The 20,544-nt window shown below is 36.5% G+C and overlaps 2 protein-coding genes across 2 annotated transcripts; both read left to right on the plus strand.

The window, feature by feature from the left end:
- Window positions 1-279: 279 nt before the first annotated feature.
- Window positions 280-2,197, plus strand: LOC104804777. The gene is made up of 6 exons (XM_010529124.1): window positions 280-378; window positions 528-614; window positions 1,189-1,359; window positions 1,465-1,518; window positions 1,607-1,750; window positions 1,823-2,197. The coding sequence occupies exons 1-6, from the start codon at window positions 280-282 to the stop codon at window positions 2,195-2,197; spliced, it is 930 nt and encodes a 309-aa protein (XP_010527426.1).
- A 6,912-nt stretch (window positions 2,198-9,109) lies between these two features.
- LOC104804783 lies at window positions 9,110-11,156 on the plus strand. The gene is made up of 7 exons (XM_019204197.1): window positions 9,110-9,208; window positions 9,359-9,445; window positions 9,556-9,792; window positions 10,153-10,323; window positions 10,427-10,480; window positions 10,569-10,712; window positions 10,785-11,156. Exons 1-7 carry the CDS (start codon window positions 9,110-9,112, stop codon window positions 11,154-11,156), a joined length of 1,164 nt encoding a protein of 387 aa, XP_019059742.1.
- The last annotated feature ends 9,388 nt before the right edge of the window (window positions 11,157-20,544 follow it).

Here is a 20,544-nt window from a genome sequence, read left to right on the forward strand (position 1 = left end):
TCTACGTTTAACGTTATCAATAAAATGAACCCATTCTACGAATATAGGTTCTAAACATTAGGAAAATAATCAATATGTTACATGTACCGAGTCACCTAAATCGTATAGAAACAAATCTGATTGTTTGGATTATGAACAAATTCCATGCTTATAAATTCCAAACATTTGAAAACGAGAGTCGTACCAACAATCTCAAAGCTATTAATATTGTCTTTTGGAATGGCATCTCATGTCTTCATGGTTGGTCGGACGACCATTTTGATGTTGTTTCTTGTAACCATGGCGTTGATAAGCACAACCTCCTTCGGAGAATTGGATGAGGTTGAGATACAAAGGTACTTGAAGCGAGTCAACAAACCCGCTGTTAAATCCATAAAGGTACGTAAGACCACGTGCATATGTAAGCTATAAGATTTTCTTCTTTCTTATCGGTATTGTAACTTGAGTTTTGAGATGACTATCATTAATGATTTTTTTTTTGTTATGACATATTGTTGTTTCACTTTTTTTATATTTGTGGCAAATAGAGTCCCGATGGAGATATAATAGATTGTGTTGATATGTACAAACAACCGGTTTTTGATCATCCTTTGATGAAGAACCACACAATTCGGGTATGCGAGAAGTTGTTTCTTTGGCTAATATTTTCTCTTGGTACCATTGATTTGATTTTTTTTTCACATCATTTTCTTGTGTTTTTTTCATGGGAACGATGTCAATTAGTCGGACCCGAGCTTTCTCCCAAAAAATCAATCCATGAACACCGATGGAAAACTGCAGCCCCTAGCTCAACTGTGGCATATGAATGGAAAATGTCCAGAAAACACCGTTCCGATAAGAAGAACAACAAGAGAAGATCTCTTACGGTGGGGTTCCATCAAAACGTACGGAAAAAAAGATCCAAGTTATGGCATCTATAATCGTCGAAACCGCCTAAACAACGGTCAATTTGCACATGAGGTATATATTCACACGGTAGACATAGAGTTGTCTCTAACGATTTAGTTTAAACCAAATTGTAAGAAAATAATTTTACAAAAATATTTATTATTTTTTAAAATATAAAACTATATAACAAACAAAATGAGAACGGTAGATTTCTTTAAAAAAATCCATAATAGATGTTTATTTCATTTAAAATCTATTACAATTCCATCGTGCTTTTTTTCTTTTTGCGTGTTGCATTAGTACGCCATAATCCAATCGAAGAATGTTGCAAAATATGTCGGGGCCGAAGCCAATTTGAATCTGTGGAAACCACACGTCGCACACGCGGAAGAATTCAGTTTGGCCCAGATGTGGCTTATAGCCAATGGTGAGAGCACAACCGATCTGAACTCGATCGAAGTGGGCTGGCAGGTGCCTTGTGTCATTCTCTGTACTCTTTTTTTTTGCCCCCGTGGATCCAAGTGAGTTGGCAGGTGAATTTGGATGCTGTTTTTTTTTCCTTGCATTTGTTGATAGGCGTATCCACGACTGTATGGCGATGATAACCCCAGGCTCTTTATTTTCTGGACTGTAAGTCACCCCCAGCCGGTCTAATATTTTTGTCGTCCTTTTACGCTGTTGGAGCTAAGCTAACAAGCCATTTCTCATCGACAAACAGTCTAAGAGTTACCGAAATGGATGCTACAACCTCCAATGTGAGGGCTTTGTTCAAAAATCCAGCATTACCGTAGTTGGAGCAGCCTTGGAGCAAGTCTCGACTTACAATGTCCAAATGGCATACCTCTTCGTAATTGTGAAGAAGGTAAGAAAGACGGAGATCCGAATTCTCTTGCCTAAATAAAAGAGCATGGCATTCATGTAATGGTTTTGGTAGGACTTCACTTCCGGAGATTGGTGGCTGATAATCAACGGAACACCTGTCGGGTATTGGCCGAGGGCGCTCTTCACATCTCTGCAGAACTTCGCGGAACGCGTGGACTTTGGCGGGGAGATCGTGAACGCAAAGTTCATAGCGGGCGAGCACACGGAAACCGCTATGGGGAGTGGCCACTATTCCTGGGAAGGGTACGGCAAGGCTTGCTCCATGGATCAAATCCACGTGTACGATGAGCGGGACATAATGACAGAGCCCTATATCACTAATATCTTCATGACAAATAGACATTGTTACGATTTATATGCCGGGACCAACAACCTGGGAACTTACATCTTCTTCGGTGGACCCGGTAGAAACGTTAATTGCCAGTGAAATTATCTTTCTGTTGATAATATAATAAGAGAAATTCAAGGTATTTGAATGTGACTGTATTCCTTCAGACAGAGATCACACAAGTATGATTTTAAGATATTCTAATGCATGTATGAGAGGAACGACTAGATAATAATATATATCATCTAATTCACGCTATACATCAACCAAACACCTGGAAGTAGACAGTAATCACAGTGAATGTTGACAGGAAAATGTATATATCTATGTATATGTGTATTGATATGTGTATATATATATATATATATGCAAATTTTTTTTATTAGTATTATTATAGATTTCTTAATTTTTTATTATTATTTTATTATTAAATATTATAAAATAATGTGACTAAAAATGTGTCATCTGCTTAAGATAAAATTGTTGACACATCATATGTTCGTGAGAACTAAATATTCAGTTTTATATTTAGAGATTTATTTATTAGTTTTTTTAAAATATAGTTATTTTTAAAAAATATATATAATTATTTTATTATTAGATATGATAAATATATATAATTTAATCGGATAGAAAAGTGTGATTTTTTTGTATTGATATCCTAGCCTTAAACTTCTAATGTAACTGTGTGTTATATGTTCCAGTATCAATGGAGATCAAAGATCTATTTCTGAGTAACAAATCATAATTTCCTTGTACTTTATTTAATCTTTAACTTATAATGCATTTGTATTGTACATAGTCTTCTAGTGCTAATGGAGATATCATTAATCTATTTCGAATAACAAATCATGTTTCTCCGTACCTCTATATTGTTAGGATCAGACGTGTATAAATCACTATTAGACAACTAAATTGAGACGAAAAACTAAATAATAGGACACCGAGAATTTACGTAGTTCGCCAGAATGCCAAAGTCCACAGGCGAATGATAGAAGGATTTATACCGACTGTCAAAGAATTACATCACTAACTCTTTACAAATAAATATACAATAATAATTCTCTCTTATATAGGAGAATAAACACTTAGAAATAAAAAGGAAAAACCCAAAAAATAAGAGAGATCCAGAATTTTTTTTTCTCACTCTCTCTTTTTTCCTTTTATTCTCTCTTTACTCTGTGTTTGTTCTTGGCTTGGGATGATGAAACAGAGACATGATTGTCTTATATAGGCAAATGAATGGAAAAAACTCCAAAATGGTAGGACCCATAGTTGATTAAATTTTCAGTAATATGAGACGCCGTTTCGGTGCCTCAGCCTCCAAACCTCCCTTTTTGAAACCTGCATATGTAGACCACAAAAGTGGTTTTACTTTTGATATTTTCTCACTTAAAACCACTTTTTGTTGTATTCCATTTTCCTTTCTACCTCGCTATCTCCATGATGTTTACATTTCTGCTAGACCCATAGAAGATCGACACCAGATGAACTTGTCATTGTTTACTGACTTTGTCATTATATTCGCCATATTTGCCTCTATATGGATTTTCTAAATATCCACACTTCCTTCCTCCATATTCTCTCGTACAAAGTGATATTATACTCATATGTACTTTGTCCTTGGATGAATGTCGGATTCTTTGCTAGATGCAAACCGCTCTGACTATCACAGAACAAGACGATATTATCTTGTTTGTCTCTGAGTTCCTCCATTAAAATTTGCAACCAGATTGAAACTGTCGACCCGCCACATACTTAATCTCCGTCGTAGATATCGCCACGATAGACTGCAGTTTTGAAACCTAGCTTACAGCTCCTCCAACAAGAGTAAACACGTATCCAGTGGTGGACTTACTTTTGTCGAGGTCGCCGGCGTAATCTGAATCAACCTATACAATAACAATCATGTCTGATCATTCATAACATAATGCAACATTTGTGGTATCCTTGTGGTATCTCATGATCCTCTTCACAACACTCCAATGCTCAACTCCAGGATTCGACATGTATCGACTGATCGCTCCCACTACTTCAGCATACCGTACTTGAGACATCTCTATCCTCTCTACTTTATTGCTAGGACTCATATTCGTCATGTATGGGGAGATATTGATGTCATATGCATAGGTGAATATGCAAAGATATTTGCTTCAACATTCCCGTCAAGATTAACTTTGGAGAAATATCGAAAAGCTAATCTTAAAGAATGAAGATCGAATGTTTTCATGATTGAGATAAGGCATCCTAAAGCATTCCACTCCCTTTGATATCTGTTTCAAGCTTCGAATATATGGTACTTTCATTTTTATTTTCTGTAAGATCTCAAAAAAATGTTAGCAAACACAAGTAGGGATGCCAATTAAATTCGAGGCCCGAAACTCGGTACGAGCCCGCCCGAAAAAATTAAAGACATGGACCTAATTAATATAGACCCGATAAATAAATGGGTGGACCGGCCCGACCCAAAAAAATTGAGGCCTGAATCAATCGAGTCCGATACCTGTTCGACCCGCCCATTTAGTCCGAAACATATCGAAAGATTAGATTTTTATTCTCATATAACATTTAAAAAATCTTTTATTTATGTTATATATATTTATATATTTGATGGATTTAATTAATATATATACTAAAATTATATATTATTTTATTTATAAAATCATATATATATATATGTATAACCGACTATTTTGATAAGATTTTGATCTAATTTATATGTATAATGATTTATGAATTTAATTTTAAATTTATATGAATATTTTTTTATACCGAATATATATTATATATATTAAAAAATATTAGATAAATTTGTATATTTTAAAATTTATATGGTTATTTTTTAATTTAAAAGTTTTTAAATGTAGTCGATGTGCATAAAAAAATTTATCTTTGTTTTAATATATTCTTATCGGATGTGGTGTTAGATAATTGAATAATTGGATAATTTTTTAAAATTTATTTTTATTTCGTTGAATGTTTATATTATTATTATTATTATTATTATTATTATTATTATTATTATTATTATTATTATTTATTATCATTATTATTATCACAAAAAAATTTATTTAATAAAAAACTCAAAGCCCGGCCCGAACCCGCCCGAAATCTTGTAGGACTGGGCACCGGGCCATCGATGATAGACCCGAAAAATAAATGAGCGGGCCGACTCAGCTCGAAAAAATCTAGGCCCGAATTGAACTCGGTCCGAACCCAAACTGGCCCGCACATTTTACACCCCTAAACACAAGAGAGGTCATGACACTCCCTTTGATAATTAAAGACGAGAATAAACATGTTACAATGTGTTTTTCATCGAACAATAGTAAAAAAAATGCCTTAGCATGCTTAAAGTTCAATATTTTTAATACATGAGACATTATTTGTAAGAAGGGATTCACATGTGGTTTATATTCTAGACTTAGCATATTACTCAAATTTATATTGAACACAAAAAACATGTGTTTATATCATGGTCAAGTGTATTTCGGACAAGTATGCCTTCTTTTTCATTTTGCAATACATAAACATTATCATCTGGATAAGAAACAAGAGGTTCAAGAGTGATTTTACCAAACCTAGAGTTGTAGGAACTCATAGGTAATGTCATCTCTTTTGGTTCTTCGGATGCTTGTACTGTTTTCTTGGTAGAGAAGCATACGAGTATATCATATCATTCCCCCTCACTCGTGAGCTTTTCGACACCATGAGGTTTCATGATTATTTGTTGGATTTTCTGATCATAAACACTAAAACAACGAAACATAACACTTGGAATACAAAAATCGAAAGAGATAGGAGAATACAAGATACTACAAACTTGGGTCTCTATCCGTGCGAAGGGGATGCTCAGATTCTTTATTATACTCGGATATGGAATGAGTTCAAATGGATGCGTAATGCCTCTTCTTCGGGGTTCTTTGACTCCGTTATGAGGTCATTCACAATCGCATCTGTTTCTCTTCCTTCTTCTTCATCCGAGAGTGCATGATCTAGGCCATTACCGTTGTCATAGTTTTTCTAATCGGTTTATAGTTCTCCATGCATTGTTTTCGCCTCTTCAATGCTTTCTACCTGTGCTTTTTGCATCATGTCAAAAAACTCATTAGTTTGGAATAATTCTTCAAGAAGAATAATACTTAACTCGATGTTGTTTTCATTGGCGTTTTGCACCAACATCTCTCTTAAAGTCTTTGGTATTTTGGCTAAGACATCCTCGACATCCCAATACTCTCTGTATTCTGGTTCTTCATAAAAATCTTCATACTCACAATCACTATACAATACTCACACATATTGTAGTGATAATGGAATATGACAAAAAAATTCTTCTCGGTTTGAAATGAAAAGACTGAGAGAGACAAGAAAAATATGGTAAATCGTGGCTTGAATGAATGGCCAACGATTTACTTGAAGAAAACTCTTCTTTTGGTTTGAATGAGTGACCAAAAGGGAGAACAAAGATCTGAAAAATAAAACAAGCAAGCTCCTCTTCGGTATACTCACAAACGAGAGGGAATATGCTTCGATTTCGCAGTGGAATAAAAAACACAAGGTCCTCTAGACCTTATACTCTAATACCATGAAGATTTCTATATGAATTTGAGAGATTATAGTTGTAAAACAAGAGGAAAGAAGTTTGAACGTAATGAAGAAAAAGACATTCGAAAAGTGAAGTAAAATGGGACTAAATCCCTTTTGTTCGTTACTTGTTATTAGAGATGGGCATAATATCCGAAAAAACTGAACCAATCCGTTATCCGATCCGTATCCGAATCGAAAATTCGGATATCCGGAGTTTATGGATCGGATACGGATATTTATTTTGAAATAGTTGTCGGATACGGATCGGATACGGATATCAAATTCGAATTATCCGACATATCCGATCCGATCCGTACTAATTAATAATATTATTAAATATAAAAATAATTTACTATAAAAATTTAAAATGTTTTATACTTACATATTTTATATGTATATTCAAGAAATATTTTGTATATATTGAGATTTATAATATTTAATCTTTTGAATATTAAAATTTATTAGGTTTAATATTTGAATTTTGAATTTTCAATATATTTGTATATAATAGATTATGATTATATTTGTATTTGACTTGATTTAAAATATTTAAATTATGAATTTTAAATTGTGAATAACATTTATATTAAATAACTTATATATTTTCTTTTATATTTAAAATTGTTATTTAAATTTGAATTTAATTTTTATAATTTTTATGTCGGATACGGATATTCGCAAATATCCGCGATATTTACGGATATCCAAAATTTCGGATATCCGTAAATTATGGATCGGATAAGGATAATAAAATCGAGTATTTGTGTGGATCGGATACGGATACGAATATCTCAAAAATCACAGATATCTGATCCGTGTCCACTCCTACTTGTTATATTCATAAGTATATGTACATATTTATAACTAAAAATATAGAAGTGTAAAAAGAATAAAATAAATGTAAGCACTAATGGATATAATATTTATATAATATTTAGAAACGTCTTGGTATAGAATAATGTAAGTTGTTAATCGGTTTTGACTTTGATTGCTCCATCACATCCTGGAATATATGTTTTTGAATATTTTCCAACGTCTCTTATTGCACCGTTTCCTTACGATGCATTCCAAGTCGCCATGTGTCAAGTCCATATATGGGAAGCTTATGTTAATGCACGATCAATCATATGGATGGGTTGTAACTTGTATGGGGAGATATTTGACGTCATATGCATAGGTGAATATGCGAAGATATTTGCTTCAACAATTATCCTATTTGATTTTATTACAAAAATCGATGGACAAATTGGTTTGATTTATTTGTTTTTTAATTATGGAGATTGAGAAAATATTAAAACATCTGGTTAACCACATGAAACAATTTGTTCTAGATTGGTTTGATCAATACAATGACCGATTTTGTATGTTGTCAATTTGACTGATGGTAGATGTTTTTTACTCATAAATTTCGAGAATAAAACTTTACGTAAACAAATTGGTGATCGATTTTGAGTAATTATCAGTTTATTTTGTCAAAAACTATTTATTTTAAATAATTGTAAAGAAATTTTAAAAAATAAAAAATCATAAATTTCAATTGTAAAATATAAACATTTTTTTTAACAATATATTTTACTAAGTTTATTATATATATATTATAACTACTGCCTTCACTAACAAATTTTTCTAGATTTCGATAATGCAACTCATCACCAGCTATAATCCACCACGAATTTGATGACGTGGATTGCCACATACATATTAGAGAATGGAGAAAATTATTTGGATATTTTTGTCCGTACAATATAAATGTTTTTTATAATTAATTTCTGAAAATTTGTGAACTTTTTGTTGATATCCTATAAATATAACCTAGGCCTTTAGTTTATATTGCAATTGATTGTTATATTCTAGTGGAGATTAAATAATACATTTCAAGTAAAAAATCATCATTCCGGTTGATAAATATTACATATATTGATATAGATCCAATTATCACAATTTATAAGTATAAAATCGCTTATTTTAACAAAAATATTTATTAGAATTTTCTTATGGAAAATATCCGTTTTTCATTTCAATTTGGGGTTGTGCTGCTTTTTAATATATTATTTCCATTTCTACGTTTAACGTTATCAATAAAATGAACCCATTCTACGACCATTTTGATGTTGTTTCTTGTAACCATGGCGTTGATAAGCATATATATAGTTTAACGTTATCAATAAAATGAACCCATCCTACGAATATAGGTCCCAAACATTAGGAAAATAATCCATACGTTACATGTACCAAGTCACCTAAATCGTATAGAAACAAATCCGCTTGTTTGGATTATGAACAAATTTCATGCTTATAAATTCCAAACATTTGAAAACGAGAGTCGTACCAACAAACTCAAAGCTATTAATATTGTCTTTTGGAATGGCATCTCATGTGTTCATGGTTGGTCGGACGACCATTTTGATGTTGTTTCTTGTAACCATGGCATTGATAAGCACAACCTCCTTCGGAGAATTGGATGAGGTTGAGATACAAAGGTACTTAAAGCGAGTCAACAAACCCGCTGTTAAATCCATAAAGGTACGTAAGAGCACATGCATATATAAGCTATAAGATTTTCTTCTTTCTTATCGGTATTGTAACTTGAGTTTTGAGATGACTATCATTAATGATTTTTTTTTTTGTTATGACATATTGTTGTTTCACTTTTTTCATATTTGTGGTAAATAGAGTCCCGATGGAGATATAATAGATTGTGTTGATATGTACAAACAACCGGCTTTTGATCATCCTTTGATGAAGAACCACACAATTCGGGTATGTGAGAAGTTGTTTCTTTGGCTATTATTTTCTCTTGGTACCATTGATTTGATTTTTTTTTTCACATCATTTTCTTGTGTTTTTTTCATGGGAACAATGTCAATTAGTCGGACCCGACCTTTCTCTCAAAAAATCGATCCATGAACACCGATGGAAAACTGCAGCCCCTAACTCAACTGTGGCATAGGAACGGAAAATGTCCAGAAAATACAGTTCCGATAAGAAGAACAACAAGAGAAGATCTGTTACGGTGGGGTTCCATCAAAACGTACGGAAAAAAGGATCCAAGTTATGGCATCTATAATCGTCGAAACCGCCTAAACAACGGTCCATTTGCGCATGAGGTATATATATTCACACGGTAGAAGTAGAGTTGTCTCCAACTTTGAGATGTCATGCTCGATATATATATATATATATATAGTTTAATAATTATATTAATTTTTACATATTTTTTTTATCTAATTAATAATAATATCACAAATCATTTATAACGATTTAGTTTAAACCAAATTGTAAGAAAATAATTTTACAAAAATATTTAATATTTTTTAAAATATAAAACTATATAACAAACAAAATGAGAACGATAGATTTCCTTAAAAAATCTAATATAATTTCAGAAAATTGTCCATAATAGATGTTTATTTCATTTAAAATCTATTACAATTCCATCGTGCTTTTTTTCTTTTTGCGTGCATTAGTACGCCGTAATCCAATCGAAGAATGTTGGAAAATATGTCGGGGCCGACGCCAATATGAATCTGTGGAAACCACACGTTGCACACGCGGAAGAATTCAGTTTGGCCCAGATGTGGCTTGTAGCCAATGGTCAGAGCCCAACCGATATGAACACGATCGAAGTGGGCTGGCAGGTGCCTTGTGTCATTCTCTGTACTCTTTTTTTTTTCCCCGTGGATCCAAGTGAGTTGGCAGGTGAATTTGGATGCTGTTTTTTTTCCTTGCATTTGTTGATAGGCGTATCCACGACTGTATGGCGATGATAACCCCAGGCTCTTTATTTTCTGGACTGTAAGTTACCCCCAGCCGGTCTAATATTTTTGTCGTCCTTTTACGCTGTTGGAGCTAAGCTAACAAGCCATTTCTCATCGACAAACAGTCTAAGAGTTACCAAAATGGATGCTACAACCTCCAATGTGAGGGCTTTGTTCAAAAATCCGGCATTACCCTAGTTGGAGCAGCCTTGGAGCAAGTCTCGACTTACAATGTCCAAATGGCATACCTCTTCGTAACTGTAAGGAAGGTAAGAAAGACGGAGATCCGAATTCTCTTGCCTAAATAAAAGAGCATGGCATTTATGTAATGGTTTTGGTAGGAACCCTTTTTCGGAGATTGGTGGTTGATAATCAACGGAGTATCTGTCGGGTATTGGCCGAGGTCGCTCTTCACATCTATGCAGGACCACGCGGATAGGGTGGACTTTGGTGGGGAGATCGTGAATGCAAAGAGCGGCGAGCAACACACGGAAACCACTATGGGGAGTGGCCACTTTGCTGCGGGAGGGTTCGGCCAGGCGTGCTCCATGGATCAAATCAACGTGTACAATGAGCAGGGGCAAAAGGTCATGCCCCATATCACTGATGTCAGGATGACAAATGCACTTTGTTACGATTTATTTCTCGGAACCAACAACCTGGGACCTTACATCTACTTTGGTGGACCCGGTAGAAACCCTACATGCCCGTGAATGTTAACGTATGCGACGTTGTGAAAGTACTCTTTCTGTTGACAGTTTAAGGGAAAATAAATAAAAACATCGAACTTTGCGATTGACCAAAAAAAAACAGTGAACTTTATTTTCAATCAAATAAATATTAAAATTTTTAAACGAATCTAAAAAAATACTGAACTTTTTAAATGGTCTAAAAAATACATAAATTTTTCTGCGATTATAAAAAAAAACATTGAATTTTTTCAGTGATAAAAAAATATATGAACTTTCTTCGATTGTCGAAAAAAAAATAAACAAAATAATCTGACGTGTTTGAATCTCCTTTTCCTACGTCAGTCATTTTGTTTATTTTGACAATCGTACAAAAAATAAATGTTTGTTTCGTCAAAATTAAAAGGTTTAATTTTTATTTGATAAAATAAAAATTTCAGTTTTTTTTGTCAAAATTTGAAAATTCAGTGTTATTTTTTATTGTCCCATAATTTAATAAGAGAAATTCAAGGTATTTGAATGTGACAGTATTCCTTCAGACAGAGATCATACAAGTATGATTTCAAGATATTCTAATGCATGTATGAGAGGAACGGCTAGATTATATAAATGAATATATATATGACATAATTCACGCTATGCATGAACGAAACACCTGGAATTAGACCTTTAATCACAGTGAATGTTAACAGAAAAATGTATATATATGTGTATATATACATAGATGTACATATGTATGTATGTGTATGTGTGTATATATGTAAATTTTGTTTTTTATTAGTATTATAATAGATTTCTTAATTTTTTAATTTTATTATTTAATATTATAAAATAATGTGACTAAAAATGTGCCATCTGATTAAGCTAAAATTGTTGACACATCATATGTTCGTGAAAACTAAATAGTCAGTTTTATATTTGGAGATTTATTTATTAGTTTTTTTTAAAAATAGTTATCGTATTAGATATGATAAATATATATAATTTAATTGGATAAAAAAGTGTGAATTTTTTATTGATATCCTAACCTTAAACTTCTAATGCAACTGTATGTTATATATTCTAGTATCAATGGAGATCAACCGATCTATTTCGAGTAACAAATCATAATTTCCTTGTACTTTATTTAACCTTTAACTTCTAATGCAATTGTATTGAACATATATAGTATTAATGTCCTCCGCTGAGGGAATAGCACCAACCAATGAACTCTGGTCGTCGCATATCGGTATGGTAACAAGTCACGTATCAGGTCCAAATTCGATGGTTGAATATCTCCTTTCCTTCCCAGCAGACATTATCCAACCGTTTACCGTGATCGTCTTCCACAAAATGTATGTGATTCTTTGTCGTCCGAGCTTAAAACTTATGATGGAAATACGCTGTGCCTTTATTCCCTAGACTAACCCACCTTACACGAGATTTCTACGTGTAGAACCTCTCCTCGGTTGAGACTAGCGTCATGTATTGGTATAGTATTTTCTCCTCTATAATTCAAATTTTAAACTGGTGCTTCAAATATGGTTTGTTGAACCCTTTTTAGGATCATACCGGCTTCATTTACCCTCTTAGATAACTCAGAGAATATGTCTTGGTTCAGTGCTCTAAGCGGCTGCTTTAGGTGCTTTATGGCTCTACATAGTTGGTACTGTGATCTACTTGTTGGAATTTTGCAGATCCCTAAACATGCTTTTATAACGGTTTCTAGGGTTCCAACTTTGGGTTTCAAGCAACGTAATAGATTATACGAAATTCAATCAACAGATCTTACATATAATGATAAAGGTACCAATATACCAACATGTTTCGATCCAGAGATATATGTCACAAACACTGAAATTAAGCGTTCTCTACAGCTTGTCTACACTCACGGACTTGCATCTGTTAGAACACGATATGGAGGAAGAGAACGAATACTGAGGTACTCCCCATGAGAGAGAGAGGTCAGCCACGAGAGAGAGAGAGAGAGAGAGGAGAAAAAAATCTGATTTTTCACTTAACCCTAAATTATATTTATTAAACATAATTATAAAAACAATTAGGATTTTATTAAACCCAATGGGTCTAATGGGCCTTCGCTTAACCATTAAGATAATAAGCTCATCAACCTCATTAATAAACATATGGGTCCATTGGACCATCTAAACTCATCCTCAAATGAGACCAGCGTGGCCAGAACACCATATCCATCAAATTTTCTACATGTAGAACCTCTCCTCGGTTGAGACCAGCGTCATGTTTTGGCATAGTATTTTTTCATCTGCAATTCAAATTTTCATTTGGTACTTCAAATATTGGCTTGCTGAAACCTTTTTTAGTATCTTAACGGCTTCATTTACCCTCTTAGATAACTCAGAGAATCTATCTTGGTTCAGTGCTCTAAGCGGCTGCTTTAGGTGCTTCATGGCCCTACATAGCTGGTGCTGCGGTCTACTATCGATCTCCGAGGCAAACCAATGTCTAGAGACTATTTGAAGAACTCGGGAACTAGGATTAAGTGCTGGAAGAATTTAAATGGCCGTTTGTGACAACCTAAGATAACGTAGGAGGGCGGGGAGTGATCGACAGTGCGAGAGGCATGGGCAATGGGCGGCTCCTGACGAGTTTTTGGGTAGGGGGTACAGGGATGAATCCGACGCACTGGAATGAGAGGGATCCGAGGGCTGTGTAGGTATAGGACTACACAGTCTAAGATAACTTAAAGGAATTAATTGAGCTACCCATAGCAACAAGATGCATCTACCTTTTTGGTTGCCCATCTGGAGAGAACTCCAAAGTTAAGCGTGCTGGCCTTGGAGTAGTCTTAGGATAGGTGACCTCTTGGGAAGTACTTTCCGGGATGTGTGCGAGTTAGGACAAAACACGCTAAAAGGTTCAATGTTGGTGTGTGGGGATAGCTCTATCATTTCATAGCGGCCTCGGGTCATTACAAATGTATCAGAGCCGATTCTCTCCCAGTATGGTGTGGTTCGAGGATGAACCATGCAGAAGCTGGTAGGCCTATGACAACCCAGGATATCGTAGGAAGGCAGGAAGTGATCCCCGGTGTGAGAGGCATGGACAATGGACGACTCCTGACGAGCTTCTGGGTAGGGGGAACAGGGATGAATCAGACGTACCGAAATGAGAGGGATCCGAGTGCTGTGTAGGTATGGGACTATACAGTCTAAGATAACTTAAAGGAATTAATTGAGCTACTCATAGCAACAAGATACATCTACCTTTTCGGTTGTCCATCTCGAGAGAACTCCAAAGTTAAGCGTGATGGCATTGGAATAGTCTTAGGATGGGTGACCTCCTGGGAAGTACTTTTCGGGATGTGTGCGAGTGAGGACAAAATACGCTAAAAGGTCCAACGTTGATGTGTGGAGATAGCTCTATTATTCCGTAGCGGCCTAGGGTCGTTACACCGTCGTACCAGGGATTGATTATCCGAAAAATGGATAATACAGAGAGTGTGGTCTGAATGTGCAGGGATAGAAAATTCCAAGCTCCATTTGTCATAACACGATCCAACTTGACGGATAGAGGATTTTGTGTGTGATTGTTCCACCAAGCGAAGGATGCTCCTCTAGCAGGCATGTCAGATATCTCGGCCACCAGCAAGCAATCGTGAAAGTCGGGCATGCCAACCTGTTGGCTTGTTGTTGTCCATGATCTAATCGTTCATTGGGATTGAGACATTGATTAAAGTCACCAAGCACCACCCAGGGTGAGTTTATAATGGGCTGATATTGCCCGATAGCCTTTAGCTCTTCCCATAGTTGACTTCATTCAATGAGCAACGTAGAACTGTAGACAAAAGTTTTCGTAAACTGTAGATTTCGGCTCGGGATTGCCACTCGACATGTTATAGTCTGGTTGATTGAATTGTAGACATTAATCTTGACGGAATCATCCCATACTAACCAGATTCTTCCAATAAACCAATCTCCAAAAGAATAGAAATTATTTCAACCCAAAGGTATCACATTAACTATTCGGTGAGATTTTATCTCATGTATGTGTGTTTCAAGTAGGCTTCTCGTATAGAACTTGTCCTCCGCTATCTATTTGCGGGTCAAAAAACTTTTATTCTGGGCATTTATGCCCTTGACGTTCTAGGCAAAAATCATGGGTATCCTTATGATGATTAGTTTCCTCTTGTGGCCTTTCGACCACCGGTTTGTGACTGTACCTCTGCCATTCCATGGACGGGTTTTCCTTTGTTCTAAGATTTCCGACCTTTACTGATCTTCCGGTTAGTAGCTGTCACATTCTGCCCCAAGTTTTGGTCCGGTAATAGTGCTCTTTGTAGAAATACCTTGCTGGTTTTTCAATGCCCCAGAGGAGGGGCAAAGGGTGGGTGTTAAGTCCGCCTCCTTCCCTTTTTTTGGAGAGTGGTTAGAGTTGTTTTCCGGGGTAGACATCTCATGCTCCCCAACCTTATTATCACCCATTTGATTAGCGGTTTTTTGATATCTTGCCTTGATCCCTTTCACTGTCTGCTCTACAATCCCTGGGGACTTGACAGTGGTTGGTAGCGGCTTAGTTACTGGAGTGGATAAGGGCAGTGGAGCTGGCTATGGCCTATTTCATGGCATTCGCTACACGTCGATGACAACCAATCGTAGGCAATATCAATGAAATGGTCTTGACCTCCTCGAAGGGTGATGATAATATTCATCGGTGGAGTCACCCTGGGGTTGACATCAATATAACTTCGCGCAACTGCAACATTCTCTTTGACCACTATTAATCTGTCCAGGTACATCGATTGACCATCTGAGGTGGCAATTCTTCTTAAGCTATCGGTGCAAAAGACAGTGTGGGAGATTTATAAAAGAAACCCAGGTGGCAATAGAATTGAGCACTGGTTTGGTTGTTGTTTGATATGGGCACCAGGATGAGACAAACATAGGGGAGGACCCTACATGCCATATCTTCCTGCTTATAGCTAATTCCCTCGCTCTACGATCTAACAACTTGAAAAGGAACATTATATTTCCTACATCCTGAACCTTAACCCTGGGGCCAGGTCTCGACCACATCACATTTGAGACCCGATTATACAACCCATCATAAGTGGAAGGCCATTAAACTGGTCGACCACAAAATCTACCCATTCGTCCACCGATGCCTCTAAGGATTTAGTCGGAACAGTGACTTGAGGAATTCCACTCTTGCGTTTCATCGGAGAACCAATGCATTCTAGAGAACGATTAGATTTCTCCACTCATTGATTCCAGGTATTAGGAGGAGCCGTAGTAAGCTCTGGAGAAGTGGCTTGTGCGGTGGCTTCTATAGCTGGTGGATAAGACTGGAGAGATTTGGTAGATTTGTCTCAATTCGGTGAAGAAACTCCCTCTTTTGAACTCTCATGCGATTCAAAGAAGAAGTGACACCAAAAATCTGAGAGAATGGCTTCCACATCGGCCCATCACTCATTTTCGTTGGTATCTTCAAACGAGACCGAGAACTGAATAGAAATTGCGGAGTTAAACGATTTCATGGTAGGTTACTTCTCTTTTTCTCAGATTTGCTGGATATTGAAACCATCGTTGAGCACGCTCTCATATCCGGATTGAAATGCGGTGAATATCCGACTATATGGGAATATATGAGGAAAAGCCAGTTCAGAGTGAGACCTTTGAAAATCGAAAGATGTCTAAGGAGAGTGTGATAAGACAACTCGAGAAGACGCCAAGTCAAAGGGTTGATGATCGGATGAAACTGGGAAGCTTTCTACATCATTTCAACCTCATGGAGACATTTTTTAAGGCTTCTAACCGTTGCAAGACGTTAGCCTTCCATTCCACCAACTTTCCACGTATTCCTCACTTTATGGTGTCTTGTTTCCACTACCTTTCTTTAGTGTTTTGTTAGCTCCTCCTTATGCACGAATTTCCCTTGATTTCTTATGTGTTTCTAGCCTATTTAAAGGCTTCCCCTTTCATACCCCTATTTGCATCAAAATTTGGCAATCATCCGAGTGCCCTTTGGCCTGGAACTTCCCTTCCATCTATCACTTAAACCAAGTGCTCCCGAGTGCTCTGCTTTAGTCCGACTTATAGGTTAATTTTGAAGGACTCCGAGTGCCCTTTGGCCGGGATATCCTCTTGAAATCTAAATCTAACCATAAGAATACATTAGTGAGTCTCCAAGTGTCTCGTGGTTTCTATATTTGTATTCGTTGTCCAAAAGGCAACATAAGACACGCACATACAACCCCCAAATCATCGAAGGAAATGCTTGGAGGAATATTGGATTATGCCACCACAGATGAGTATATAGACCATGATTTGATGGACATGGTGGATAGTTTGACTTTCTGTGAAAGATTTCCATGGGAACGTTATACATTTAATAAATTGATTGATCAAGTAAGAAAGAGCTTCGTAAGTGGAGTCCTCCACAAGCTCAAGCTCCAAATCATCATCATCATCATCATCATCATCATCATCATCTGGATACCAAAAATGATACACGCACGGAGCGAAAATAGAAGCAACTAAAAGAAAATGAAGAGAAGATAATGTTGCTGCAAAATCAATTGAATGGTACCACGAAGAATGTAAGGATGCTTCGAAGTGACACTGAAAAACTTGAGCATTTGCTGACAACCGGGCGAACTGAATCCGAACATGTCGGTCTCGGATATATTGGAGGGAGTGGGAACAAAGTAGGAAACTTTGTTTCAGGAGAAAAACTTGGAAATGAAGTTATTTCTCAAGTAAGGAACACTCCAAAAATTAAGGTTGATTTGCATCCAAGACAAAGCCCCAGCAGTATCGTGAGTTTCGCACCTGTTTTCATTGCAGAAAAAGAGGTCACATCAGAATAAATTGTTAGTACTGGAGAAGATGTCAAGCGGCACCCACACCAAGATGGAGACAAGACTGGAGAAGAAAGGATAGTTCAATGTGTAATGTGGCATACACTTCTGAACATATGTAGTATTTTGATAGTGGTTGCTCACAGCACATGACTGGAGATGTAAATTTGCTATCTACCTTTGAAGAAAACATCAAAGGAGGGAATGGGACATTTGGAGATAGAAGAAAAGCAAAGATTTTGGGAAAATAAAATCTAAATGCGTCAGGATTGCCCAAATTCACGGATGTAAATGTTGTCCAAGGACTGAAAGTAAGCATCAGCCAACTCTTGACTCTGGATTTCAGATAAATTTCACTAAAGATGCATGTATTGTCACAAATTCTCTTGGTGAATGTGTGCTGACAGGAAATAGAACTCCGAGTAACTGCTACACTTGGCTAAACCATCACGAAACTTCTCAAAGTGCAAGATGTTTTAAAGCTGCTGATTCAGAGCTTGAGCTATGGCATCAAAGATTGAGACATATAAACACAAGGTCATTAATCAAGTTGTCAAAGTCAAAGGATGTGCGAGGATTACGTGAGTTATCCCACCATGTAACTCTGGTGTGTAAAGCTTGTCAACTCGGAAAGCAAATCAAAGTGAACCATAAGAAGATTGAAGGAATACACACCTCTGAGATTCTTGAATTGATGTACATGAACTTGATGAGACCAATGCAGACGGAAAGCCTTGGGGACAAAAGATATGTGTTTGTATGTGAGAACGCGCTAAAAATGAAAATGTTCGCAAGGCATACCGAAAGGATACCAATGAAGCCGACCATTAATTTCACTATCGAACACCAGGAGCAGTCTGATCCCTTATTTGATCAGATTTCCTGAGAAAGAAGCTTTCTCGCTTCCCCCTAAAGGAGACCACCAGCTAAGGCAGTGAAGCTGAAGTAAGCATGGCTTTGCTTGCCTTTCTTAGCCTAACCGCTTCCTTTGGTGGTCATTCACGATTGGCTTGGTCTTCAGTCAGTTGTACTAGTGTACTAGATGCAGTTGCCAAGGCTCCCCCTTACCTGCCTTTTCACTTCTCCATTCGAGAGGAATAGTTGACGCTTTGAGCTACTCTACTAGCTTTCTTACTAAAGCATTGCTCGACATCTTAGCTTAGCATCAAACTGTGATTTCATCTCTTTCTATCTCTCTTTCCTTCAGAGACCAATCGCTCGCTTGGACCATTACCATTGTCAAAAACAGCAACAACCGATTCGCCACAACAGCTATACACCGAAGGGTAGTTTGCTTCTCCTTCTTTTTCCGGTCTTCACTCGCTCGCTCTAACGCTCGTTTAGTAGACAACTCATATGTCAAGTACGGAATGAGCCTTGTCTACGAAGCAGAGCTCCCTCATCTTGCTTGCTTCTGGCGAAGCTTCTAGCACTAGATAAAATAGGCTTGTATGGCAGGAATACTACTTTTGGACAGTTCTTTTCTATTAGATTAGTATGACTTTGTGATCCCGGCTTAGTGAGTCCTTTCTTTCGTGTTGAACTGTTAGCACCAGTCCTACATTTTTCCTGTGTGAGCCAAGCCCCTTTTCTCCTCGTCTATAAGAAGCTACACCGCAATAACGGGTCAGGTTTTTAAGAGAGGAGTCAGAAACACTTGGCATATTCGAATGAAACATGTATTTTATATGATGTTTTGATATATGATGTCTAGCATATTTCACTCGATTTTACATATTTCACTACAAAAAAACCCCTAATATCAACGGATTTTTCCGTTCAAATAGCCAAAATATCCATTGAAAATCAACATTTTCAACGGAATTTTCAACGGACGTAACCCGTTGCAATACGGTCGTTGAAATCAAGATTCCGTTACCAACCGTTGAAAATGTCAACGGATTATCAACGATACAATTCCGTGGATAATAGCAACGGCAGGGCAACGGAATAATCCGTTGATATATGTCAACGTATTTTGCAACGAATAAATCCGTTCCATATTTCAACGTATGTTCGTTGCCAGACACCGTTGCAAATTGGCAACAATAGCGAACGGTGGAAAAATCCGTTAATAATATCAATGGAATTCGCAACGGATGTCTGTTAATAATATTTGTCAACGAATATATCCGTTGACGTTCATATATATATATATATATATATATTAAAAAAATAAAAAATAAAATTAAAAATATAAATATTTAAATTAAAAATATTAAACCATATAATTAAACGAGGTTCGATACAAATTATAAAATTAGATAACCGAAAACTAATTCAAACTTTCGGTTTCTTCATCTTCGGTGGTTCCGGGAGTTCGAGCGCTGGAGGTTCCGCCGGCTGAAGGTGTCGTTGAGGGAGGTGGAGAATGAACTCCTCTAAGCAGCTCGATCATGTGTTCGAGATTAGCTATCTTCGCTTGCTGCTCTGTCCATTTCGTCTGTTGTTCCGCCATCTTCCGCTCTGTCTCTTCCTTCTGATGTTGAAGCGATCATTCAAGTTATTCTATCCGATGTTGTTGGTCGGTATCGATCTGTACTTGCGGATGAACCGGCGATCCAAAATCTTGCAGCAAATCTCTCTGGAGGCCTCCTA

Source organism: Tarenaya hassleriana, unplaced genomic scaffold (genome assembly GCF_000463585.1).
Source record: "Tarenaya hassleriana unplaced genomic scaffold, ASM46358v1 Cleome10, whole genome shotgun sequence".
Classification (NCBI taxonomy): domain Eukaryota; kingdom Viridiplantae; phylum Streptophyta; class Magnoliopsida; order Brassicales; family Cleomaceae; genus Tarenaya; species Tarenaya hassleriana.

Coding starts and splice junctions, on each gene's coding strand:
- LOC104804777 (XM_010529124.1), top strand. CDS start 280: ATGGCGTTGATAAGCACAACCTCCTTCGGAGAATTGGATGAGGTTGAG. Junction 379..527: donor CCGCTGTTAAATCCATAAAG/GTACGTAAGACC, acceptor TGTGGCAAATAG/AGTCCCGATGGAGATATAAT. Junction 1,519..1,606: donor GGCTCTTTATTTTCTGGACT/GTAAGTCACCCC, acceptor ATCGACAAACAG/TCTAAGAGTTACCGAAATGG.
- LOC104804783 (XM_019204197.1), top strand. CDS start 9,110: ATGGCATTGATAAGCACAACCTCCTTCGGAGAATTGGATGAGGTTGAG. Junction 9,209..9,358: donor CCGCTGTTAAATCCATAAAG/GTACGTAAGAGC, acceptor TGTGGTAAATAG/AGTCCCGATGGAGATATAAT. Junction 9,793..10,152: donor ACGGTCCATTTGCGCATGAG/GTATATATATTC, acceptor TGCGTGCATTAG/TACGCCGTAATCCAATCGAA.